At 45.5% G+C, this 27,155-nt stretch overlaps 1 protein-coding gene across 3 annotated transcripts in view; it reads left to right on the top strand.

Annotated features, from left to right (window-relative positions):
- The window catches only part of CLMP (CXADR-like membrane protein), an 89,355-nt gene that overhangs the window by 52,997 nt on the left and 9,203 nt on the right, over positions 1 to 27,155 (top strand). For 2 of the 3 annotated variants that reach the window (XM_015406409.1, XM_015406411.1), the window contains exons 2-6: positions 18,428 to 18,585; positions 22,329 to 22,530; positions 22,646 to 22,813; positions 24,661 to 24,783; positions 26,301 to 26,442. In XM_015406409.1, coding sequence (XP_015261895.1) covers positions 18,428 to 18,585; positions 22,329 to 22,530; positions 22,646 to 22,813; positions 24,661 to 24,783; positions 26,301 to 26,442 — 793 coding nt within the window. The remainder of the gene's footprint in view (positions 1 to 18,427; positions 18,586 to 22,328; positions 22,531 to 22,645; positions 22,814 to 24,660; positions 24,784 to 26,300; positions 26,443 to 27,155) is intronic. The other variant, XM_015406410.1, reaches the window with a different exon arrangement.

Genomic DNA, 27,155 nt, shown 5'->3' with positions numbered 1-27,155 from the left:
ATCACAGAGCCAGTATACAAAACATGTATATGTGCCTTATACAAAACATGACTGACTCTTGTTAAAATTCTGGCACATGCCCATGTCCAGCTTGTCACCTTCCAACTCAGTCTATGTTTGAAAAGTTTTTCAGGACACATTTGAGCGATGTGTCAGTGCATTCACAAATCCAAAAATGATGCCAATACCCTGAGAAAACTGGTGCCTTCTCATGCCTCCCCCCCCAGCAGGCTTTCACTTGAAAGAACTTAATCATCATTTTAAAGATACGTTTACTGTTACTGTTCCAAAGGGAAACTGTTGACACAGAACATCTGCATGAACAACAGTAAAGCTAGAGGCGTATTAATACTTCCTGGGTGGTGCTCATTGTGATGGGCATCTTCCACTGTGCATGCAGGTAGAGTGCAGCTTTGATCAGTCAGCAAAGACCAGCCATCTGATGTAAGATATCTGGATTGGGTAGCTTAGGAAAGCATTTCAGGAGCATCAGAAAAGTTCTTTTAGAGCCCCCCCAAAATTTTCCCACTGGAAGGAATTTTTCCCCCCATGCAGAGCCATTTGAAAAAGAAGAGTTGGATTTATACCCCACCCTTCACTCGGAGTCTCAAAGCGGCTTACAATCTCCTTCCCTTCCCCTCCCCACAACAGACACCCTGTGAGGTAGGTGGGGCTGAGAGAGCTCTTTCGAGGACTGCTCCTGAGAGAACAGCTCGGAAAGATCTTATGACTGACCCAAGGTCACACCAGCATCTGCATGTGGAGGAGTGGGGAATCAAACCCGGTTCTCCAGATTAGAGTCCGTGCTCTTAACCAGTACCCCAAACTGGCTCTCAAATACTAGGATGGATCTGGAGTGGAACCTCAGGAATGGAAAGAAATACTATATAAATCCATGCTTTCTAAAATGATACCACACAGAAACACCTGAATGGCAAGGACTCATATTCTCTGGACAATAAGGAAGACAGGGAGGAGATACTGCTGTCATTTATGTTTTTGCCTAGATGAAGGCCGTGGCTGTGCATGCACATTTCAGAGTCAGTGGGAATATGGAAAGTGACACAGAACTAATGTATCAGGTATTCATTTGTGTCTCATATTAGCACCACTTGTAGTGGATAAGTGAAATGTCTTATCTGGTTATGCAGAATTATTGTAACACGACTCAGCTCTTCACTAGGGTGACATGAAAATGGCTAACAAAGAATGATGCTGGTACCCGAAAGGTGCATTAGCTTTCACGGATTGCAATAGCAGGCAGAGCATGCAACACACTAAGGTTACTTAAAGAACTTGAGTCCAGGAGCACCTTAAAGACTAACAAAATTTGTAGCAGCGTATGAGCTTTCATGAGTCACTGCTCACTTCTTTATTATTTAGTCCAAGGGATGCAACGCCCAGCAGTCCCTTAGTTATATGTCATACTCCAGAATTGTGAAGAAGAATTCTGAAGAAGTGAGCAGTGACTCACGAAAGCTCACCCCCTGCCACACATGCTGTTAGTCTTTAAGGTGCTACTGGGCGAAGCCGCCGGTCAAATGCAGCCCCGCAGCCTCGGGTGTGAAATTGACAAATAGTGTCGGGGCAAACGGCGGCTGCGGCGTGAGGCAGCTCTAGTGCAAAATCGCCCTTGGTCTTTTCTGCTGCTACAGACAGACTAACACAGCTACCCATTCCTGATCTATCTCCATGGAGGCACCGCATTTAGCCATACAGAATGGAAATCCGTCAACCTTGTGATGTGAACATAAGAACATAAGAGATGCCAATGTTGGATCAGGCCAAAGGCCCATCTAGTCCAACACTCTGTGTCACACCGTGGCCAGAAATACCAGTGCCATCAGGAGGTCCACCAGTGGGGCCAGGACATTAGAAGCCCTCCCACTGTTGATCCCCCCCCAAGCACCAAGATGACAGAGCATCACTTGCCCCAGAGTCCCTATGTATACCTTGTGGCTAATAGCCACTGATGGACCTCTGCTCCATATGCTTATCTAATTCCCTTTTGAAGCTGTCCATGCTTGTAGCTGCCACCACTTCCTGTGGCAGTGAATTCCATGTGTTAATCACTCTTTGGGTGAAGAAGTACTTCCTTTTATCTGTTCTAACCCGACCGCTCAGATGGACTCACATTCTAGCTGTATCTGAAAAAGTGAGCAGTGACTCACAAAAGCTCACACCCTGCCACAGATGTTGTTAGTCTTTAAGGTGCTCCTGGACTCTTGCTTTTTTCTACTGCTACAGACAGACTAACACGGCTACCCATCTCGATCTTTTAAAGAACTGATCAGCATTTGCATTTTTCCAAATAAGACATCTTAACTGCAGTATGATCAAATTACAGCCAGTTTGGTGTAGTGTTAAGAGCGATGGACTCAGATCTGGGAGACCCATGTTCAGATCCCTGCTTTGCTAAATGACCTCATCACATCAGCCGAACCTACCTCCGTTTCCAAGCCGAAGAGCCAGCACTGTCTGAAGACATCTCCATAGTCATGTGGCCAATATGACTAAACACCGAGGCGCACGGAACGCTGTTCCCTCCCCACCAAAGCGGTACCTATTTATCTCCTTGCAATTTCTTGCTTTCGAACTGCTAGGTTGGCAGGAGCTGGGGCCGGAGACAGGAGCTCACCCCGTCACGTGGCACTCGGGTCTCGAACTGCCTTCCGGTCTGCGGCTCAGCGTCTTAACCTCTGAGCCACCGCGGCCCTGCTCAGCTACAGACAAGGAGACAAGAGTTAGAGAGACCAACTGTCTTGACAGGAAGCTTAATAAGCTTTTCAATTCTAATCTAGTGTGCCATTTCACAGATACGCCTCAGCACAAGGTACGGCTCCCATGGAGCCTTGGGTCTCCTGCAGCAGTACGAGTACTGCTGGATAAGCAATCAGGCCTTTTATTTCAGTGCATTCTACTTCCCTCTTGCACCACCAGTTTAAAATTGTCAGTTCATCCAGAAGGTGCCCTTTTTTGGTCAGGAGATGGGTTATCATCATGGGACACCCTTCTGGCTCAGCAGAGTTGTGCATCCCATCTTTTGCACATGATTTTCTTCATGGCCCGGAATATACCTATATCTATGTCATGTATAAGGAGCTGCGGTGGCTCAAGTGGTTAAGACGCTGAACTGCAGGCTGTGGAAGGTCGGTAGTTCAGCAGTTTGAGACCTGAGTGTGCCGCATGATGGAGTGAGCTCCCGTCTCTAGTTCCAGCTCCTGCCAACCTAGCAGTTCGAAAGCAAGAAATTGCAAGTAGGTAAATAGGTACCACTTCGGTGGGAAGGTAACAGCGTTCCGTGTGCCTTGGTGTTTAGTCATGCCGGCCACATGACCACGGAAACGTCTTCAGACAGCGCTGGCTCTTCGGCTTTGAAACGGAGATGAGCACCGCAACCCTGGAGTCGGATTCGACTGGCTTTCGAGCAAGGGAGACCTTTACCTTTACTATGTCATGTATTCCTTCACTGTATGGTAAAACCTTAGTGACGTGCTTCAGAACACGTATTTATTAGACTGGAACCCAACAAATAATATAAACTAAAGGAAGGAACTTCCAATAGCAGGAGGAACTTTGCTGTTTCCCCCCACCCACCTGCAACCCCCCCCCCACTGCTTCTGATGGACAGGGAACCTTAGAACAGCGTGAGAGGTAAATCAAAATTCTGAAGGGGGGGGGGGGAAAAGGTATTGGAAAAAACTGCCCTTGCCCAGTATTAACAGCGTTAGGATTTACTTCTTCTCACATTCCTACATGCAAGTTCTTTGGTGTCCAGTTTTCATACTAGTACTATCACAGTTAGGTGGCAGCACCAGCAAGTATATCATGTCACTGGAACTATACAGCATGCTGTAACAATGTGTTGCCATGAGGTAGCTGTCTGAAAGTATTATAAGACAAAGCCATGAGCCTTCTGTATACGTGCCAAGAGACTGTTACCATCTGGTGATGGTAAGGGACTTACAACAGTTCACAGAAAGACAATCTTGCCATTAAACTATTGATGTTTCAGTGGCACAGGAATGACAAAAATGGTGACGTAGGGCTAACATAGGATTTATTTATTCAACAAAATTTGTACATCCCACCTTTTTTTTTGGGGGGGGGGACTCATAAGAACCATCAGATGGCTAACAAACTAAAACGTATATAATAAAATCATATCTTGAGCACGATTAAAACAAACAAAACACACATCGTCAAAGTAATTAAAACCAGAAATAAAATATACACACAACATAGAAACTACAATTAAAACACTGGGCTGGAAGGAGAGATCACTGAGGGAGTGCCAAATGAAATTTAAAAGTCTTCACCCACGGGCAGAAGATGATGACAGAAGGGGGCAGATTTGTCCTCTGAGGAGAGAGCTCCAGTCTGGGTGCCACGTGTGAGAAGGCCCTCTCCTGGCCTGCCATCTGCCTAATCTCACAATGATGGGGTGTCCAAAACAGGGCCTCAGAAAATAACCACAGTAGTTGGGTAGGTTCATAAGGAGGTAGGTATGTTGGCTCCAAACCCAGGGCTCTTTTTGTAGAAGAAGCCCAGCAGGAACTCGTTAGCATAATAGGCCACACCCAACAGCAGAAACTCATTAGCACATTAGGCCACACCCCTGACAGCACAGCTCATTAGCACATTAGGCCGCACCCCCATGTTACCAGAAGTGTGCTCATCCAGCCACACCCAACTTTTGCTTCTTATTCTGTTTACCTTGTTTGTGGTCAAAACCCGGGGCTTTTTTTTTGTAGCAGGAACTCCTTTGCATGTTAGGCCACACCCCCTAATGTAGCCAATCCGAATGAGTTTCTGCTGTTGGGTGTGGCCTATTATGCTAATGAGTTCCTGCTGGGCGTGGCCAACTCGGGAGCCAGCCGGAACTCCGTTCCTGCACGTTCCTGCCCCAAAATAGCCCTGTCCAAACCATATAGGAATTTAAAGATCAACACCAGCATTTTGAATGGTCCTCGGAAACAGATGGGGAGGCAGCATAGATAGACCAAGACTGGAGTGATATGGTTCCTACAGTCCATTCCAGTCAACATCCTGGCTGCAGCACTCTGTATTAACTGAAGTTTCTGAACACTTTCCAAGGTTAGTTCCATGTAGACTACACTGCAGTAATCAAATCTAGATGTAAACGGGACATACACCACAATGGCCAGATCTGTCCTGCTGGCTGATTATTTCCCAGTTTGTCATGAAAGAGATTAAAACAGGTTTCTCCCTCTGGTTCATGGATTTGAACCAACAGGTCAACTCTGCACCTTGATTATCACACTCGTACACAATCCAAAATTGGCTAGAGTCCAGGATCAATAGTAATTCTTGCTTATGATGTGCTCAAACACATACCAATTAATATCCTTTACCAGGGCTATTTTTGGGCAGGAACGCACAGGAATGGAGTTCCAGCTGGCTTCAGAGTTGGCCACGCCCACTACAGCCAGAACCTCTTCATGCGTGACTACAGAGGGAAGGCCTGGAGAGCGACTCCCCAGTGACTCCAAGGTGGACCGGCCAGGGGGGCCCCTGGAAGGATCTGGGAGGCATTTAAATGCCTCCTCATGCCTGCCCTGGCCTGTCCAAGGGCCAGCTTGCCTGGGCTTCCCACAGCTGCGGGGCGCCCAGGCAAGCCAAGGGAATGCAGTTTAAACTGCCTTCCCTTCCGGGGGGGGGGGGTTGCCTGGGCTCCCTGCAGCTGCAGGGCACATGGGCAAACCAAGGGACGGCATGGGGGTGTGGCCTAATATGCTCATGAGCTGCACTGTCGGGGTGTGGCCTAATATGCTAATGAGTTTCTGCTGTTGGGTGTGGCCTGTTATGCTAATGAGTTCCTGCTAGGCTTTTTCTACAAAAAAGTCCTGTCCTTTACTATTTCATAAACTATCACCATTTTTCCATCTGTATTTTTAGATTTGATGTGGTGATAACATTCTGGAGATCTAGAACATGATTTAGCTTCACAGATGTCTTACACTTTCTACTGACCTATAATCTGGACATGGACCTTTGTAGAATATTCAAGCTCATTCCAGTTTTCTTCTGAGTTATGTGTCTGCATTTAGCTTTGGCCATATAGCCTCTCATTCTGTTTGAAGGAAGTACAGACAAATTTCCTGGCCTGTCCAGTTCCTTGCACAGGTGTCACGAATGGAGGCTGTAATTATCAGCTGAAGTACTCAACAATGGAGGTAGAGGCATTTTCCAGGTTACCTTAATGTTACATTTTCTTTCCCTGACGTTACCGTGTTTTTTTCTTGTGTCCAGGCAACTTCATTAACATCCCCATGCTGTCCCGTTCTTTCCTCGTTTTCCCCGTTCTTTCTTAAACTAGTTCCCCCCCATACCTTCCCCCCCCCATTGCGGAATGACAGAACCATGATGGGGGGGGGAATGTAAGTGTGAACTGATTGCACCGATAGTGTGATCATCGAAACCACCACAAAACCCATGAGAACCCAGACGGTGGCTGCAGTCTGGAAAATGCCACAAAAATCAAGAAAGACTTGGATCTGCTTGTTGAGAGAGCACTTTGCCTCTTGGCCAGCAGGAAACTAAAATTTCCAATGTTCATAGGATAAACATTCTATGGAGCATCACAACTGAAAGATGAAAGTAAGGTATGCTCATGATCACCTAACCTCCTGAGGTGTCCAGACTATTAATCAATAATACATATCAGTTAGAATGTAAAGTGATTCCCTATCAAAACTCTTCCCAGTTTGCACAGTTCTTCTATCTGTGCCCAGTCAGTTAATCTTCCCACACATCAGTATTTATTTGGCTTCCACCCTAAAGGGACTGCATTATAACAACAGTTCAGCGACTTTTGTAGATGAGATCATATTTTTATTGAAGGCGTTTTGCCCTCCACCCTCATCTCTGACAGTGATTCCAGTAATGTCCCTTCAAAATTTGCTCTTTTTGTATGTGAAAAGTACGCAGAGAGTGATTTCAGCAAAGCGTACTTTATTTGATCAGGAACAAGACGATTTTGGCTGGCTCGCAGGCCAGCTTATATCCCCCGAGAAACCGCCACCCAAAACACACACACCCCACTTCCCAATAGGTTATTTACAGTGGCCAAGAGTCCCATAGGCTCTCGGTTGGGAACCTAGCCCCCTGATTGGAGCGGGCTAGGATCCGCATAGTCCATTGTCTCTTGGAGCGAAGCTCGACATTTGTGCCTGACCGCGTGGAGCCCAAGCCGGCCACGCAGTCTGGACTGGATACATTACGGTATGTGTTTGTACAGTAACTTTGGTAAAGGAGCCAGGAAAATAATGGTCAGTCCTCCACCTACATGCTGCTCACAGTCATCCATGTTTCAAGCTAGGAGGGATTTATAGACATCACCCATCAGATTCTGAACTTCTTATTTCTCCTAACTGGCTTTTAAAATCATTCCGGACAAATTATTCTGTTTGACATCATCTTTATTAATTCCTCTTATAGTTCAGATTCTGAATGACTCACATCATCATTTTCCAAGAGCAAATCAATTCACATTCATTTTATCTTCGTGCAACAGGGCCTTTTGAAACCGCAAGTCCACGCACATGTGATTCGAATTAGGCCGGGCCTCGGAGGCACTCCATTTCTACTGATGGGCTTTGCTGACCTCTCTGTTTTGAGTACAGCTAGCTGTTCCCAGTGGGAGTTAGCGGCAGTAAAATATTTTTTATTCCAGACACTTCAGGGCTCAACCAAATTCCTGAAATCACAGAGCAGTCTTGGAGAGCGGGCTGCAGGCAGCATGCACACAGGGCCGGGTCTCACTCATTCGGAGCGCTCACACTCTTGGGAGAAGGTGACCTATAGCCTCTCTCCTACTGCTTGCCAAAGAATATAAAGAGCAGATGTTGCAGCACGTACAGAGTCTGGCCATAACTGACTGATTATCCCACAACACGTTCCAATCCAACCAATCCCCGGGTTCCCCCCCCCTTTCTTTACAAGAATACTGCGTAAAGAAGACACTGAGTTCTAATTGCTCTGACTTACAATGTTGTAGAGGGCAGCCAAATTAAAGTTTAGAAAGAGAGGGTTGTTGTTGTTTTTTAAAGCACATAAAACCAAACAGTTTGGTTTTCTGTTGGTGATAAATGTAGGCCTAGGAGTTCTATAAAATCCCACAGTTGGAAAATTCTTCTGTATAACTTTAAAATTTGCATACTTTGGGGGAGTGCAGAGGCTATTCTCTTACCCCTACCCCTAACCACTTTTTCATGATGAGTATCTAGGGTCGTCAGCTCTGGGTTGGAAACAGGGCTATTTTTGGGCAGAAACGCACAGCAACGGAGTTCTGGCTGGCTCCCAAGTTGGCCACGCCCAGCAGGAACTTATTAGCATAATAGGCCAAACCCAACAGCAGAAACTCATTAGGATTGGCTACATTAGGGGTGTGTGGCCTAACATGTAAAGGAGTTCCAGCTACAAAAAACAGCCCTGAGTTTTGACAACAAACAAGGTAAACAGAATAAGAAGCAAAAGGTGGGTGTGGCTGGATGAGCACACTTCTGGTAACATGGGGGTGCAGTCTAATGTGCTAATGAGCTGTGCTGTCAGGGGTGTGGCCCAATATGCTAACAAGTTCCTGTTGTTGGGTGTGGCCTATTATGCTAATGAGTTCCTGCTGGGCTTTTTCTACAAAAAGAGCCCTGGTTGGAAAATACCTGGAGGCTTTGGGGGTGAATTAGGGTTGCCAAGTGTAAATTCCTCCGGAGCGGGGGACTCCCGTCCAGCGTCTACACACGCGGAAGTGACAGGACGCTGCCGGGCACGTTGGGGGCGGGGCCACAACCATCCTTGGGAAAACCATAGAGTTTTCCCTCGGATGACCGTGGCCCCGCCTCCAGCGTGCCCGGCGTGGTCTCGTCACTTCTGGGTGACGCGTATGTCGGGGTGGGGTTCCCCCCGGGGCTCGATCCGCCGGTGGCAGGGAACGGGCCTCTGGGGCGGGGGTTTCCCCGCCCACCGGGGGGGACTTGGCAAGCCTAGGGTGAATCCAGGAGAGGGCGGGGTTTGAGGAGGGGAGGGGCCTCAGCATGGTACAATGCCACAGAGTCCACCCTTCAAAGCAGCCATTTTCTCCAGGGGAGTTGATCTCTGTCAGCTGGAGATCAGTTGTAAAAGCAGACCTCCAGGCCTCACCTGGAGGCTGGCAACCCTATGAGTATCTATTCCATGCAGTAATGTATTTTTTAAAAACAACACTTGCTATGTGATGGGGCATCTCCAGAGTGAAAGCTTTCTCGCTCCTTTCAGTATCCACTACTGAGGTAGACCATAGAAGAGGGAATGGGGAAGACTGTGATAACTGCGTTGTGTGGTGTTTGTAGATGTTAATAGCATCACAATGGAAAACTGCCATGAGGAAATGGCTGTGGAGTGGGGTAAGGTAACATCCGCACCAGCCAAGAAAATAACTCATCTAACAAAACAAAAAAAATAACATCAGGACCAACAGAACAACTACTGACACTCGACCAAAGCTAAAGCAATTTAATAAAGGCAGAATGTTCCAGCAGACTAGGAGCCAGAGTGCAATTTCTGCTTTGGATGTCTTCCAGCCTATCCATGGGCCACATTATTAATCTTCCACACTATTCAGAAAAAGGGTAACCAAAACCCATTTCTCTCCCGCCTCATCTTCGCCAAAGTGTCAGTTTTCCACATTTCATTCTGCACTTCAAAAGTGCCTCAAGACAAGAAAAGGATGGTGCACAAGTATTTGCTTTTTTTTTTTTAATGAACACTGAACCTCCTTGATAAATTCAGCTCTAAGCAAAGATGGATATAAGCAAAACAGGGCATCAACTTGCCTACACCAGAACTCCATTAAAAGCATAGTGGATGTTTCTTTCTCCATAAAAGGCAATCCTTACAGTTATTTCACATAGGATTTTAAAGGATCAAACTCCCTGCAGAGGAGGATTTCTAAGATGCCTGCTTTTCAGAGGTGAATCCAAAATGCAGGCTGACAGAATGTTAATAGTCTTTCATAATTCATTTTAACCTTTAACCTTGTGCATGCAAGTTAACCCTTGCAGGCAGAAACTGTACATTAAATTGATCAAGAGACTTAAAACAGAACCTTACCTTGGATGATGACAATGAAACTTCTGGTCTCCATGTCTGTTCATAAAGGACGGCTTCAAGAGGGAATTGGATAAGCACATGGAGCAGAGGTCCATCGGTGGCTATTAGTCACAAGGTATAGATAGGGGCTCTCAGTCTGGGGCAAGTGATGCTCTGTCTTCTTGGTGCTTGGGGAGGGGGCACAGTGGGAGGGCGTCTAGTGTCCTGGCCCCACTGCTGGACCTCCTGATGGCACCTGGTATTTTTGGCCACTGTGTGACAGAGTGTTGGACTGGATGGGCCATTGGCCTGATCCAACGTTGGCTTCTCATATGTTCTTATGAGGGACCATATCAGTTCTCCCCCCCCCCAAAAAAGACTTCCTACTTTATTTCAAACGGATCCTCCCAAATCCATGCGGTTTCAACATGGAAACTGCACGACACCACTGTCATGTTACAGCTCACATCCTTGTCCCTATGGAGACCATAAAATTAATGGATTTTTGGCGCTTCATGGCCTGTACAGTTTGGGAACCAGAACCAAAAGAGGGAAGTCAAACAGCCTAGAGGGCCAACAATAAAAATTTAATATGTACAATATGAAAATATATATGTATTTATTAGCGAAGAATTAAAAAACATATAAGGTCCCAATCACATCTCATGTAAAAATACCAAAATCTGACACACAAGGGCCAATGGACTTGACCTGATGCATTTCGGCCTGCATAGGCCTTCTTCAGAGATCAAACACAGTGAGGAACAAATTGGCTTAAGTCCCTCCCCTTTTTTGTCCCTAGTTTTCTCCCTGTCTGTTCAACCAGCCCTTTCCCAAGCACTGCCAAACTGTTAAAATTCTTTAGTCTCTCTTCCCACCTTCTGCAGAACCAATAGCAATTGCCATTCAACAATTTTTTGAACGTAGACATTTTTAAATTCGATCCATTTTCAGCACGTTTAATTCCTTATTCCCCTACTTTCTCCCCAGTGGGGACTCAAAGTGCCTCACATCACTCTCCTCCATTTTTTCCTCCCAGTGCCCCCATAAGGTAGGCTAAGTATGTGACTGGCCTAGAGTCACCCGGCAAGCTTCCGTGGCAGAGCAGGGAACTGAACCTGGCTCACACAGATCCTGGTCTGTCACTCTAGCAACTATACCAGGAACAAATTGGCTTAAGTCCCTCCCCTTTTTTGTCCCTAGTTTTCTCCCTGTCTGTTCAACCAGCCCTTTCCCAAGCACTGCCAAACTGTTAAAATTCTTTAGTCTCTCTTCCCACCTTCTGCAGAACCAATAGCAATTGCCATTCAACAATTTTTTGAACGTAGACATTTTTAAATTCGATCCATTTTCAGCACGTTTAATTCCTTATTCCCCTACTTTCTCCCCAGTGGGGACTCAAAGTGCCTCACATCACTCTCCTCCATTTTTTCCTCCCAGTGCCCCCGTAAGGTAGGCTAAGGCTGAGAGCATGTGACTGGCCCAGGGTCACCCGGCAAGCTTCCATGGCAGAGTATGGAACTGAACCTGGGTCACACAGATCCTGGTCTGTCACTCTAGCCACTATACCACAGCAGCTCTTATACTAGACAGCCCTCTACACTTAATATTAAAAAGCAAATTAGATTTGTCCACATCAGGAGGACCTTACAATTGAGAGGAATCATACATATACATATAGCGATACAGGAAGTCAGATTCAAGTCCAGAAGCATCTTAGAGACCATCTGAGCTTTATTATTTAGTCCAAGGGATGGAACACCTTGCAGTCCCTTCCTTAGCTGTCATACTCCAGAATCCTTCAGAATTCTGAAGGAGCAGTCACTCACGAAAGCTCCTCCCCTGCCACAAATTTTGTTAGTCTTTAAGGTGCTGCTGGACTCTTGCTCCTTTCTGCTGCTAGAGACAGACTAACACAGCTACTCATCTTGATCTATCTCCAGAATTCTGGGAGGGCAAATGCAAGTAATTAGTTGGAGTGATGCAGATGGGGTCAGCTTACAGTGCAATCCTGTAACCCCCGTAGGGGAGGTGTTAGCCGGTGAATGGAATGTCCAGCTCGGAAGCCTGGGGAAAAAGACCTCTTCGGCATTAAGAAGCCTGTGATGGGCCAATCCGGCCAGGCGGTGGCAGTGCGGCGCTACGACTCAAAAGCAGCCCAGGAAGAACCAACGTCATCAAGCCAAGCCGAAGTGAATGCTGTCCGGAACACGTCTGAAGCCTTCAGCTGAACAAAAATCCCCGTCGGCTGCAAATGTGTGTGATTTAAAGAATTATATGTTGTCCTCCCTCACCCCTATGAAATGTTAGTCCCTTGTGTGAAACCTGTGTAACTGTAAATTGCTCAGAGCCAGCAGCTCTGCCGGATTGAGCTATCAATAAATCGAAAGGTATTATTATTATCCTATACAGAGTTACATCCTTGAAGGTACCAGGGTTATGGCACGGTTTAGTTCTCAGTGGCATCCATGGTGTTCTAAGGGGACACAGTAAAAGAACTACGACATAAGGGCATAATTGGGGAAGATCCCTCCTACAGACATTCATACCAGAGGAAGCCTGCAATATGATGCTTTTTCTGTCCCTAACTCATAATTATTAAAGGCATTTTGCTACTTAAAAATAAGTGTTCTTTTCTGAGCTCTTGAACAGTGTTCCCTCTAAGCTGAGTTTGTGTGAGCTAGCTCACAGTTTTTTAGCCTCCGGCTCACACATTTTTGTCTTCGTTCCGGAAGGACGGCTCCAGAGCAAACTAGTTTATGCAGCTAATCACTCGCTCACAACTTTAATGCCAGTAGCTCACAAAGTTGAATTTTTGCTCACAAGACTTCACGGCTTAGAGGAAACATTGCTCTTGAACTTTGTTACCTTTTTTAATCTTACCTTATTTAATCTTCACTGGAACACTGGTGCTGGTAGAATTACTTTTTAAAAAATTAAATCAAAATTCCCTCTTCTTTTTTTGCCAACAACTTAAAATTTAGAACTTCCCAAATTCCAGTGGTTTCTGAACAGGAACTTAACTTTTAAAAGTACAGCACCAACCAGTCCTTACTGAAACTTGGGGGGGAAACAAATATTACCCAGTTCAGAAGCCCTTACCATCTGTCCTTCAAGCGCCCTCTTGTGGTATAACTCTATTGTGAAAAATTCAGACTTTGGGAAGGTGTTGCACGCTGACACAACTTTTTTGAGGCTTATGTTTTGCTACCATAAAATAGATGAATATCAACAAGGAAGCCATATTTACCTGGGGGGGGGGTGCATTTATGATATACTCAGAATAATCTACAAGATCTATAGCACTTTCCAGGCGGGGAAGGGTTTAAAAACAACAGAGACTAAAAAAAGTCGGTTTACCTTTAGAAGTCCCAAAGTACCAATGCTAATTTATAGGAACCAAAGACTCTGAGAATTAATTGATAATGTCAGGACAAGTGGTAAATGACCACTTATGAATTATAGAATCATAGAGTTGGAAGAGACCTCCAGGGTCATCTAGTCCAACCCATATACTCCTAACCGCCAAGTTTAGATTGGGGAAATTAAAAAATAATCAATTAGACCTTTTGGGAAATAAATATATAATCCCCATGTGGATCTATTCCTCTCCTGCCATTCAGAACAATCTAATATAAAGGGTAACATAAACAAACCAGCCTTATTTATCTTACAGCCCCTAGTAGATCTATTACTTACAGAAATTTGAGGCTCATCAGTGTAAGCATCCAGGAGCCTCCCACTGGCTGAAAGCCAGTGAATATCAGCAGCTCTGATACGGGCATTAAAATCTCTTGCTACAATTAAAAAGGCCTCACGGTACTCAGAAGACAAATTACTCAATTGCTCAGACAGTAATCTCCACAGAAGTCTCAATTCCCCACTTACAGAAGGTGGGAGATGAACAGTAACAAGTATCAGCTTAACATCATTTATGTATATCAGAACAGGCAGGGCTATTTTTGGGCAGGAACACACAGGAATGGAGTTCCGGCTGGCTTCAGATTTGGCCACGCCCACTACAGCCAAAACCTCTGCATGCGCGGCTACAGAGAGAAGGCCTGGAGAGTAACACACACCCCGCGCAACTCGGAGGCGAGCGGCCGGGGGGGGGGGGGCCTGAAGGGTCGGGGGGGGCATTAAATGCCTCCCCGTGCCTTCCCCAGCTTGTCCAAGGGCTGGCTTGCCCAGGCTCCCCAAGGCAAGCCATGGGGTGTGTGGCCCAATATGCTAATGAGCTGTACTGTCATGGGCGTGGCCTAATATGCTAATGAGTTCCTGCTGGGCCTTTTCTACAAAAAAGCCCTAAGAACAGGCAAAACTGAGGGCAAAGAACCTAGTTGCACTAGTTTGGCAACTTTAAGTCTATCTAAAAACAAGCACGTAAGCCCCCCCCCATAGGTTGGCCCACCCTTAGGGTTAATCTGGGCCTTTGCTGTCTGTATTCAGATTTCTTGACCATCCCAGGTTATAGGAGAGCTTTCTTTTTAAGCTAGGTTTAATGTACTACCTATTGCTGTTCTTAAGTGGGCACTACACTAAGAAGCCCTACTCTGAACGTCTATGTGGCTGCAGATCTGACTCCATTGAAACCACAGAGAGTGTCCCTTTTTTCCTGCCAAAGATATAAGCATCTAAGAACACAGTTCACTGATCTGTTCGTTCCCGACGGTGACTTTCCCGTAGCAAGTAAGCTTCAACTCTTGCTTGGTGGCTCTGATCCAGCCATTACAGTTCCAGTAGTTAAATTTCTTCTGGGCTCGTTTGGATACGAGAGATATGAGGTGAATTCAACAAATTTATGTGTTACTAAATAAGCAAAGTATAGTGAATGAAATAATTAAAAGGGCAAATAGGGAATAAGAATTGTAAATGTGGAAAATTAGGTATTATTTGGTATCTTTTATTGACTGCGATAAACATAGTATTGCCCGAGATAAGTGGAGTATAATTCACATATGAAAATGGACTAGCTTGCACCTAAGTTGTTAGTGGATGGTGGCCTTGTGATTTTCGTTGAGCTTAATTTTTTCCCCTTATTATATTTAATGATATTCTATAATGTTAATACTGTAATTGTGTATTCTGTACCTTTTTTAATTTGCTTATGACTAATTGGTCTGTGAGCATTAATGAATCGAATGGAATGCTAATTATTTCTGTTACGTTTTTAAAAAAGGAAAGGAGAGCCAAAAGGCAGAGATGGTCTCTACAGATACAAATGAATGAAGTCATTGTGAACACACCAATGCTGCACAACAAAATCATATTAGAACTGGGCTATTTCTATATTGCTCTTTGGTCTTTTCACTTCCCTGACTGTTCTTTAAAAATAGTTAATTAAAATCAAAATCAAAAGTCAGTGTTGGTGTTATGTACTGGGACTGGAACATTCCAGGACTGTTTTTACCAGAGACTGGCTGAGCTTGGAGTTCTAGAACAATAGCTCACCAGAACTCTCGAGGTGACCAATGAGGAAGTTATGGGTCTGACAATAGCCTATCGTTAGTAGTTGTTTGGGGAGTGGGTGGTGTTTGCATGCTATTTAAACAGGGCCATTGCCCTGGGTCTTTGCATTGTTGTGGCTGAATCACTAATAACTCTGAGCTGATCACTAAGCTCGGGGTCGGACCATCCATGAAACCCAGTATTTAACAGTTGGGAAGTGTCTTCTCCAAAGAAGTGACCTTATGTTTGGTTTTCTCCACATTCTTTTACCTCCAACAAAATTTCACATTACCATCAGAGTCCCTCTAGTGGTGAGCGCACGAAGCATCAAACACACATATACATTCAAACCTGGTAATTTCACTGTTTAATTGCAATATGTATTATTCATGTTATGCAGTTTTATCGTTTTGTTTAACAAAAAAACCTTATTAAATTAAAAAGTGAACAGAACCACTTTCAGAGCTCTAAAAGGTTCCTCCTGATGCAGTCGCTGAGCGGCACAAGCCATTCGTTCACTCGTTTTGGGGAAGAGGAGAGTTGGCTTCAAAGCTAATTCTTTGTGGAGCTGTGCTGCCTCACAGCAAAACCACATCACACAAGACGGGTGTCCATATTCAGCACAGATCATGCAAGAGAAATTATTTTCTTTGTCTTGGGCAGGGATTTTTTTTTTATTTTTTTTTTAGGGAAGGATAACCAAAAGGGTATGTAGAGAAATCAGATCTACCTCTGCAATTCCATTGCATCTGGCAAAGGGTGTGTGTGTGTGTGGAATCTCAAAAGCTTATACCCTAGGAATTTTGTTGGTCTTTAAGGTGCTACTGGACTCAAATCTTGCTCCTCTGCAGTTTCAGTAGCATAAGGAAACCTACAGCTAGGACTGCCATGGGAAGAACCCAAAATAACCCAAAATAACCCAAAGCAACTCACAACTCATGAGTAGAAAGTTATGTGGCGTTGTAACTCCCAATTCCTATGTGGGACACATGCCCCTGGTGTTGGCCAAGTAAACCAACAGGACCTCATAGCCACTTTTGGCCATTATGAATGCTACTTTTTGAAAAAGGCATTTCAGCAACCTCTGGGTAAGCAGTAAATCAGAACTAATGCTCTACTACTACCCAGCCCTATTCTGACAGCTACCAATTAAAACTTCTGACATTCCTGGAAAGCAACTGATGATCAAGGCTTCCCCTTACTTGCCTGCCTACAGCATTAGCTGTGCAAGCGAAAACACAGCTCTCCATCATTTCATGAAGGCATAAATACATCAGTCCCATATTGGATGGTGTAAATCCCACCTTAGTTGACGGTACCACAATGACCAAGTCTGTATTTTTCAGTCTGCACTGTCCATTTCAAACATGTCTTCCCGTTTTAAACATTTACGTGCTGCTCTGCTTGATCAATCCAAGAAGCTCACATCACAAAACACAATAAAGTTCAATGCATCAATAAAAATGGCAATAAAACGTACACACACTGGGAAGGAGGATTATAAATACGCCTTAACGTAAAATCAAAGCAGCACGGGAATTACAATAATGCCATGAAAGCTTGGAGAAGCAGACAAGATGCAACTTGGCCTATAGGATCCAGCATTGGTAAACTTGTATTGGGAAGCTGCCGAGGCAAGATATCTGCTAAATATGCCCTACCACGACAGAGCGCTTTCTAATTTTGCTTCCAGGAAGCAATCTCCATAAAGATTTCCATGAAAAGCACAACAGATCGGGCAGCAGTGCGCTACTTAAAATACGGAGAGCCCTTTGTCGTGGTTTTCACAGACATTCTCTACCACCACTCCACAGCTGGAAAGAGGAAGGAAAACATTCAGTGCTAAAGTTAAATTTAACAGCATGCCATTCTGAGGACACAGGAAAAGCAAAAGAGGCTGTGGTACTGCAAGGATGGGAAACCAAAGAGTTTAGGGACAGAATACACGAGCCTTCAGCTGTCCAATTGTCAGAGTCCACGGGGTTCAGGGGGGCAGCTGGGTGGTGGGTTGGGAGTCCAGGTCTGGCAACGGGGGTCGCCTCAGACTTCGCCTGGGAGGTTTCTGCACCTTCCCTGCCAGCAGCGTCCTGGTAGACGTTTGAGTGGATGAGGCTTGCGCCCATTTCTCCCTCACTACGTCGTTCCTCCAGGTATCAGCGAATCCTCCCCGGCTTCTCCCCACCAGTGTTCCCTCTAAGCTGAGTTAGTGTGAGCTAGCTCCCAGTTTTTTAGCCTCCGGCTCACACATTTTTGTCTTAGCTCAGGGAGGATGGCTCCAGAACAAACTAATTTATGCAGTAGCTGAATCACTCGCTCACAACTTTAATGTCAGTAGCTCACAAAGTAGAAATCTTGCTCACAAGACTCCACAGCTTAGAGGGAACATTGCTCCCCACCTATCCTTTATTACTCCGGGTTGTCAGCCTTGGCCCACCACCCAAGCCACAGGACCCCCTGGTGAACTTCCCCCATCCCTCATTCTCTCGGTCAGCCCCTCGGTGCCCAGCCCAGCTGTTGCTTGCCCTCCCCCTCCCCCTTTGGTGGTCGGGCAGCCGCGGTTGTTGCCAGAATTGGGGCATCCCGGGTGGAGGTCCTCCAAAGAAGTCAGGAGGGCCTCTGGGGCGCCCAGCCCAGCTGTTGCTTGCCCTCCCCCTTTGGTGGTTGGACAGCCGCGGTAGGGGAGGATCCCTGGCCCTTCGGGGAAGCCTCGCAAGGGGTCGCCAGCCGGTTGTTGCCAGAATTGGGGCATCCCGGGTGGAGGTTCTCCAAAGAAGTCAGGAGGGTCTCTGGGGCGCCCCTCCTGACACCAATGCTGTTAACATGATAGGAAAATGCTAAGGCAGGTATTTATTGGGTGCCGCTCACTCGCAACGTCTGACTTTTTGTCTTTCAGCTACCTGCACCACTTGGATGTCACAAGCCCAGACACTATTTACGAGAGTGGCCGAAGCAAACGTCACTCTGCCCTGCCACCATCAGCTGCACCTTCTGGGGCCCACAAGCCTGGACATAGAATGGCTGCTGCAGGATTCTGAAGCTGACCCCAAAGTGGTATGCTAGATACCTATTGTTTCACTGGAATAGCCACTCAGATTTCAACTGGAATTCCTTGGGCCATGGTAGAAAATCAGACCCTGAGACAGGAGGCATCTGAGACATGGCATACACTACAGCTTCTGACCAATCAGACAGATCCACCAGTGCCATAGGCAGTATATGAGAAAGAACTCTGCCCTCTCTTTCCTGAACTTTCTGATGGTCTTGACATTTCAGGTAGAAGAAACACATTCAGTGTTCCCTCTAAGCTGAGTTAGTGTGAGCCAGCTCACAGTTGTTTAGCCTCCGGCTCACACATTTTTGTCTTAGCTCAGGAAGGATGGCTCCAGAGCAAACTGATTTATGCAGTAGCCAAATTGTTCGCTCACACCTTTAATGCCAGTAGCTCACAAAGTAGAATTTTTGCTCACAAGACTTCATAGCTTAGCGGGAACATTGAACACATTTAGTCTTTTTTGGCTGCTGCTGTTTTTCTGAGTAGAGATTGTATTTTTGCAATTGGAGATGTAACTAAGGAGGAGATATAGGTGCTGATCTGGTTATGGGGTTCTGGTAATCCTGCAGAAGCAACTGTAAGATTCCGAGATGCTTCCTGACCCACTGGACCTTGTTGAAGAACCTGGATGACAGTGTAAATCTCTAAGGCTGGGCTGAAAGAACACCAAACCAGTGTTTCTTGATTCCCTATATTTCAGATCCAGGATGGCGGTAAAATCTCCCACCCTCTGGGGCACAGCAAAAGAGGCTAAGTTGCCCACTGATCTCCCTGAGTACAAGAGTTCTACTTCCCTGAACAGTTAACAAATAGGAAAATGGCTGGTTCCACAATCTGTCAATTGTATAGGAATTTGGGAAATGCTGAAATAAAAGTATCTGTCCAGGTACCCATTTTTGACTTTAAGGAATAAACAGAGTAATGGACTAATAGCGAGGCAGATCAGGGAACTAAAGAACTTTTTCCTCCCTCTTCCATTAGTGGAGCTCTGCTGACAGAACATAAGAACATAAGAGGCGCCAATGTTGGATCAGGCCAATGGCCCATCCAGTCCAACACTCTGTATCACACAGTGGCCAGAAATACCAGGTGCCATCAGGAGGTCCACCAGTGGGGCCAGGACACTAGAAGCCATCCCACTGTTGACCCCCCCCCCAAGCACCAAGAAGACAGAGCATCTCTTGTATCCCAGGAGACAACTCTCCAAGAGTCAGGAAGAACTTCTGGGGAGAATGGAAAAGTGAAAGATAAGCTTTCTATCAGTGCCTTCCACAGACAGATTACTGTATCCATACACATCTATGCCTTGGAATATGAGCCTTAATTCTTCTCTTTAACTTCCCTGTTGCTGTTATTTCTCATCCTGCCCTCCATAATAGATAACCAGGATTGCTTCTGCACAGAAGCTTCGCTCCAGTTTGGTTTCCAAACCAGAGCAAGTTTTCTTGAGCCTCCACACAATAGGATTGTCCGCTTCCCAGACTTTCCCCTGCTGTCGTGTGAGCTGTCCCAAACCTGTTTTGGTATGCTAATTATGGAAAGATTACAGATAAAGTGCATTTGTATGCCATTATGGACAGGAAGGTGTGTTGGTGGCATTCAAATCAGCACATTCTCTTTGCCTCACCCGTCCTCTCAACAACCATTCTTTCCTTTGGTGTGGTGGTTAAGTGTGCAGACTCTAATCTGGGAGAACCGGCTTTGATTCCCTACTCCTCCACTTGCACCTGGCTGGATGACCTTGGGCAAGCCGTAGTTCTGTCAGAGCTGTTCTTGAAAAAAGAGCATTTCTGTCAAGAGCTCTCTCAGCCCCACCGACCTCACAGGGTGCCTGTTGTGGGGAGGGGAAGGGAAAGGACGCCTTTGGGTAGTGAAGGGCGGAGTATAAATCCAATCTCTTCTTCTTCTTTGGTACTACAGGGCTTTTTTAAAAAATGGCAGTTGACATATCACTATAACGATTTATCTACTAGTTCCTCTGCATTCCAAATTTTGCTCCCCCCCATTATAAGGCTCTAACCTTTTTCATTGCTACAAGGAGAATCATTGCCAAGTAGAAGCAACCTAACGCGACTACTACAGCTCAGTTTGCTTTTGGCTGGGCAGAATGTGGCTATTCCCCCACCCCCCCGGTAGAATTAGCAATTAACAGACACCATCAAAAGGCCCTCTGATCTATTTAGCCTTCAAGCCGCTTCAACCACACCCAGATGAGGGGAGAGAGGGGGAACTTTGGCACTGAATCTGTTAAACAAAAGGAAAACAAAAGACTGAGAAAACAAGTCGCAAAGTAGAGAACTGAAAAGTAAATTAAGATAGGATTAAGCTAAGATAAAACTAACAGAGAACAAAAAACAGAGAACTAAAATAAAAAAATGCCCCAAGGATGGAGCATAGCCTCATAGCCTACAGTATTATACCAGGCTCTGCAGGGTAGACATTCCTCCAAGAATGTTTAATTCACCAACCATGCAAACACTCATAACTCAACATTAGTTCAACAAAAGTTTTAAAGTTTGAAAATGGGAACTATGAAGCATCCTAATTTTAAAGGTAAAGGTTCCCTTGCTCGAAAGCCAGTCGAATCCGACTCTAGGGTTGCGGTGCTCATCTCCGTTTCAAAGCCGAAGAGCCAGCGCTGTCTGAAGACATTTCCGTGGTCATGTGGCCGGCATGACTAAACACCAAGGCGCACAGAACGCTGTTACCTTCCCACTGAAGTGGTACCTATTTATCTCCTTGCAATTTCTTGCTTTCGAACTGCTAGGTTGGCAGGAGCTGGAACTAGAGACGGGAGCTCACCCCGTCTTGCGGCACACTCGGGTCTCGAACTGCTGAACTACCGACCTTCCACAGCTTGCAGTTCAGCGTCTTAACCACTTGAGCCACCGCAGCTCCTCATCCTAATTTTATTGGTATGCAATTGGTTTTCATAAAACTAGTCAGGGCAATATAGTTTTAAAACTAGTTGCTTTGACTTGTGATAGCCATTTAGTCCAATCTCGTCAGAGCTTGGAAACGAAGATGGCCCTGGTTAGTAACTGGATAGGAAACCACCAAGGAAGTCCAGGGTCATGACACAGAGGAAAGCAATCGACCTCTGATTATCTATTGCCTTGAAAACCCCTTGAAGTCACCATAAGTCAGCTATGACTTGATGGCTAAAAATAGGGCAAGATCCATGGAAGATCCATGAAACACTTTTGACAGAATTAATTGGGAAAAGATATGAAAGCCATGTGTTAGGTATATATAAAAAAAATAGACTGCAAACTGTTGCCGCTTCAAGGTCATGGCAAACTTTGAAATGTCTATAATTTTTCACAGAGTTGTTGTAAAATTTGGTCAGATTGCATTGCTCTGTGCCAAATTTCAGATGGACGGGACAAACCATCTTGACTGTATGATGAATAGATTTTACAGGCAGTATAATGGTAGAAAGCTGAACAATGAAAATGCTCTAACTATACAGCCACAGAAGGAATTGCGTAGTACAAGTGAGCCACTATAACACGCATCTTCATCAAGGAAGACCACCACTGCAGCACCTTAATTACTGATTACATTGTGGGCGACGTATGGAACATCAGTTGGTAAAGCTACTTTTGTTAAATGTCAGAAGTTCCAGCCACGTTTAATCTCTCATTATTGGACTGTATTTAGTTTTTGTTTTGTTCTGCTAGACGAGCAACTGCGAAATGAGAAATGGAGTAACTGATAAGACACTTCCTCTGCCTCTCAGGTGATCACTTACGCAGGAGACCGTATCTACCCTGACTTTATTAAAGAACAAAAGGGTCGTGTTTCATTTGCCTCCAACTTCCGGGCAGGAGATGCCTCCTTGGAGATTTCTTTTCTGAAACCAAGTGATGCTGGGCTGTACACGTGCAAAGTTAAAAATGCTGGGCATTACGAGTGGAATCACATCACTCTGGAAGTTCTGGGTAAGAGCAGTATAATGTTATTCAAAACAAAGACTTTGCTCTCCTACTGAACACAAAAGTTTTCCTGGTTTCCAATTATCTCAGCAATTTCATCTGCGTTTCCCTCCTTCCCCAGAGAAACCTTCCAAACCTAAATGCTGGAAAGAAGGAGAGATGTCTGAAGGAAAAGAAATCACGTTACAATGCAATTCTGCCTCGGGCACAAAGCCCATAACCTATCAGTGGAAACGTATAATTGACGAGGAGGGGAAAACTGGATCCCTTCCACCCATGACACGAATCAGTAAGTCACTTCTATTTCACATCTATCACATTAACGAAGGAATCACCCTCAGGAAAGGTTCTCTCTTGCAGCAGGAGTGAACTGAACTGGGCAGGGGAAAATGATTGCTTTAATGCTCTGTGCATTCACAGGGCTGATCACTGCCTGAAAGGAGGAGGCAAGGCACCTCTAACAGATTATATGCTGTGGTACGCATACTTACAGTGCCAAACAAAGGCCTGCACAGAGCCCATGACGATTATTTTCCTTCCTACCTCCACTTCCCACAGTATAACATACTTTGTACCAGGCCACACCGCAACATAAAGTGGAACAGCAGTCACCGGGGGTGTGGCGGGGGAGGTATTTGTGAATTTCCTGCATTGTGCAGGGGGTTGGACTAGATGACCCTAGAGGTCCCTTCCAACTCTGTGATTCCATGGATGGCCATGCTAGCCTGATCTGGTCAAACCTCAGAAGCTAAGCAGGGCCAGCCCTGGTTAGTATTTGGATGGGAGACCACCAAGGAAGCCCAGGATCGCTACACAGAGGCAAGCAATGACTGTCTCTTGCCTTGAAGACCCTACGGGGTTGCCGTAAGTTACCGGCAACTTGACACCAAAAGGTAATAATAATAATCCTGCCTATGGGTTGATAAAAAGATGTTTATACAGCCATTCAATTATGTATCAATATCAGCAGTGCACTCAGTTACAGCGTGAATCCATTCCCCCTCACATCAGGGCACCCTGGTTCCATTTTGAGAATCAGGTAAAACAAGAAGGGGGACCTTCGATACTCGTGGGGGGGGGAGTACTCCCCACAGCTCCCGGCCTGCAGAAGCAGGAGCTCCGCAGGAGGAGGAAGCGGCAGCAGGTGAGCCCAGCAGGTGGACCATGGGAGACCACCAAGGAAGCCCAGGATCGCTACACAGAGGCAAGCAATGACTGTCTCTTGCCTTGAAGACCCTACGGGGTTGCCGTAAGTTACCGGCAACTTGACACCAAAAGGTAATAATAATAATCCTGCCTATGGGTTGATAAAAAGATGTTTATACAGCCATTCAATTATGTATCAATATCAGCAGTGCACTCAGTTACAGCGTGAATCCATTCCCCCTCACATCAGGGCACCCTGGTTCCATTTTGAGAATCAGGTAAAACAAGAAGGGGGACCTTCGATACTCGTGGGGGGGGGAGTACTCCCCACAGCTCCCGGCCTGCAGAAGCAGGAGCTCTGCAGGAGGAAGCGGCAGCAGGTGAGCCCAGCAGGTGGACCCATCAGGCCCACCAAGCCTTCTCCCGTCTCCCCCAACACTGGTGGCGGCAAGGCCCGCCAAGCCTTCTCCCGCCCCCCTCCCTGGCAGCGAGGCCTGAAGCCCACCAGGCTTTCCTCCCTCCCAGCGGCGGCAGCAGTGAGACAGTTGCCAAGGCATTCTCTGCGCATGCGCAGGGAACGCTCTTTTACTTTTTGGGGGATTTAAGTATCCCCCATATAGTTTTTTCAACGTTCTAGATTTTTCTGCACACCTGGGGACTGCTCCAAGCGTGCAGGAAAATCTCTCTGCCCCCCAAGTGCCCCCAATGTGCAGATTTAGATATCCGCACGGAGGGGGCAACTTGGCTATTAGATATATAGATTGGTAGAATATTAAAAAACCATTTAAAACACAATACAATGAATGGTATAAGTCAATAGAGACACACTACTGACCAACTTAACCTCTATATAAAATTCAGAAGAATTCAGGAATTTTATCAGTTACAACATGATGCTTCACATTTGCTCTGTAATTTTCTTCTCATTGCTGTTCAAGGCAATTACACTCCCCAATTCATTAATTAAATCATATTCCCCTAATATTCTAGACTTTTCCAATCCAGCACAAATCATGATGAAGAATCTCACACGGTTGGATTCAGGGTCATACCAATGCACTGCCTCCAACGACGCAGGACAGGACAGCTGTACTGTGCAGGTGACCGTGCTGTGTAAGTATGTGGTATTTAATACTAGGGTAATTTCAATAGCAGCAATATTTCTGAACAGTTTTCTCCAGTTTTCATTAGTGAGCTATTTCTCTGCAACAAAGGCCATGCCTTTGACCACATTCCTGCATAATTTTAATATGAAGGACAAACATGCAAGATCTATGATCAATTCTGACATTTTTAGCTGCCAGGGAGGGAATTATTGGTATTACAGTTGTAGCGCTGGAGGAAAAAGGGCTATGCCACTGCCTCCCCCAGCATGCTATTTCCCTAATCATGCCCCAGAACTACTACAAGGGAGAAGAAAGCTACCTGTATTGTGTACTGGAGAGCAATTTTGACTGGGAAATGGTGCAGGAAGAGTGAAATTCACCTTCTCCCAACGCCACAACCCTTATCCAAAATCATTCTCAAACACAAAACTATATTTGAACAGGAAAGAAAACTATCATGACTCTCCCATGTAATGTAATCCCATGTAATTAGATGTCAGCCTAAATGTTTACTTAAGTCATTTAATCGGTGATTAACAAGTTTCCTTCGAATTTTATCCTTCCCATGACATGAGAATACTTAACCATACAAACTTTGCTACTGTAAATTACAAGGTTTTTTAGCAACACGAACACAAATCTGTCTGTACAACTATGATGAGCAGATAGATGCATATTTCAACAACCACAGCAAATAGGATAACATGAGGTTACAAAAAAGGAAAAAAAAACATTTTAGTCATATATGGTGCACCAAGCATAAGATGCCTGTTCATGGACCAAGCAGGTCATGATTACATGATCCCTCCTGATTATGTACTGACACCTGGAGAAAGGAGAGAGATTAAAATGCTCTACCATATCATATTACATGGTAGACGCCCTGACCTGGATAGCCCAGGCTAGCTTGATCTTGTCAGATGTCGTAAGCTAAGAAGGGTCAGCCCTGGCTAGTACTTGGATGAGCAGCCTCCAAGGAATACCAGGAGGTGATGCAGAGGCAGGCAATGGCAAACCACCTCTGAAATGTCTCGTGCCTTAAAAACAAGTCTAGCTCACCACCTACAAGAAAAAAACAAGTCTAGCTCACCACCTAGAAGAAGAGATTGGATCTATACTCCACCCTTCACTACCCAAAGGTGTCCCAGAGCGGCTTACAATCTCCTTTCCCTTCCCCTCCCCACAACAGACACCCTGTGAGGTAAGTGGGGCTGAGTTATTTTGAGAACTGCTCATGAAAGAACAGCTCTGAAAGAACTTGTAACTGACCCAAGGTCACACCAGCAGCTGCATGTGGAGGAGTGGGGAATCAAACCCAGTTCTCCCAGATTAGAATCTGCACTCCTAACCACTACACCAAACTGGCTCTCTACTGGTACATAGCGCTAAAAGAGCTAGAACTTCTGGCTGCCAAACAATCGTAGGATCTCCTGGCTATACACACACAGTGACATACAACGATGATGATTATTTACTGCCATTAACTACATGGCAAATATAAAGGGGTATGCATTTGTGAATTAGCAGATGCACGGAATCTCGGCATAATTGCTGGAGCAGCCTGTGGAGCGATTGCAGTCCCCATCCTTGTCTTCCTGACAGCATGGCTGACGATCAGGAGGAAAGAGAAGAACAAATATGAAGAAGAGTCTCCAAATGAAATCAGGTAATTCCTCAATAGCCTCTCTGCTTCAGTCTCCAGAAACACTCACGTATCGAACAGATTTTCTTTGACAGGGAACAGTTTTAAAAGAACAGAAGGGAAGAGATGTGGCTCGATAGTAAAACACATGGTTTGCATGCTTGAGGTTCAACCACTGGAATCTCTAGTTCAAAAAGGGATCTCAGGCATCAGGGCTTGGAAAGACTTCAGGAGGAGACATTGTTAGGCCTCTGCCTGCCAGAGGAGACAGTACTGGATTACATGGACCAATGATATGACAAAGTATATGCAGCAGCTAGGGCTGCGGTGGCTCAAGTGGTTAGACGCTGAACTGCAGATCTGCAGGCAAGAGACAGGAGCTCACTCCGTCATGCGGCACTCGGGTCTTGAACTGCTGAACTACCAACCTTCCAGTCTGCAGCTCAGCATCTTAACCACTTGAGCCTGAGGGTACCTTTTGGCATCTTCATTTTCCAGAGCTCCTTCAAAATTCTGAAGTATTCATTTTTCAGCTGTGTTTCCATCTGGATTCCTACAAGGCAAACATAATTTCGACAACTTGCTGACTGCAAGATGACAAGTCTTTGTGTATGTAATGTAATCCTTAAAACAGCCGCTCTGAACCTTTAGAGCAGGGAGTTTCCAGGAAGTCTCTTAAAGCATGATTCAGTAGATTACACCCTTCTAAAGAAAAAGCTAAACCTCCTTGCTTTCAT

This window comes from Gekko japonicus, unplaced genomic scaffold (assembly GCF_001447785.1).
Source record: "Gekko japonicus isolate JY-2015 unplaced genomic scaffold, Gekko_japonicus_V1.1 scaffold3071, whole genome shotgun sequence".
Taxonomy (NCBI): domain Eukaryota; kingdom Metazoa; phylum Chordata; class Lepidosauria; order Squamata; family Gekkonidae; genus Gekko; species Gekko japonicus.
Note: the sequence above shows the minus strand (reverse complement) of the source record. Positions and strands in the feature narration are given on the sequence as shown.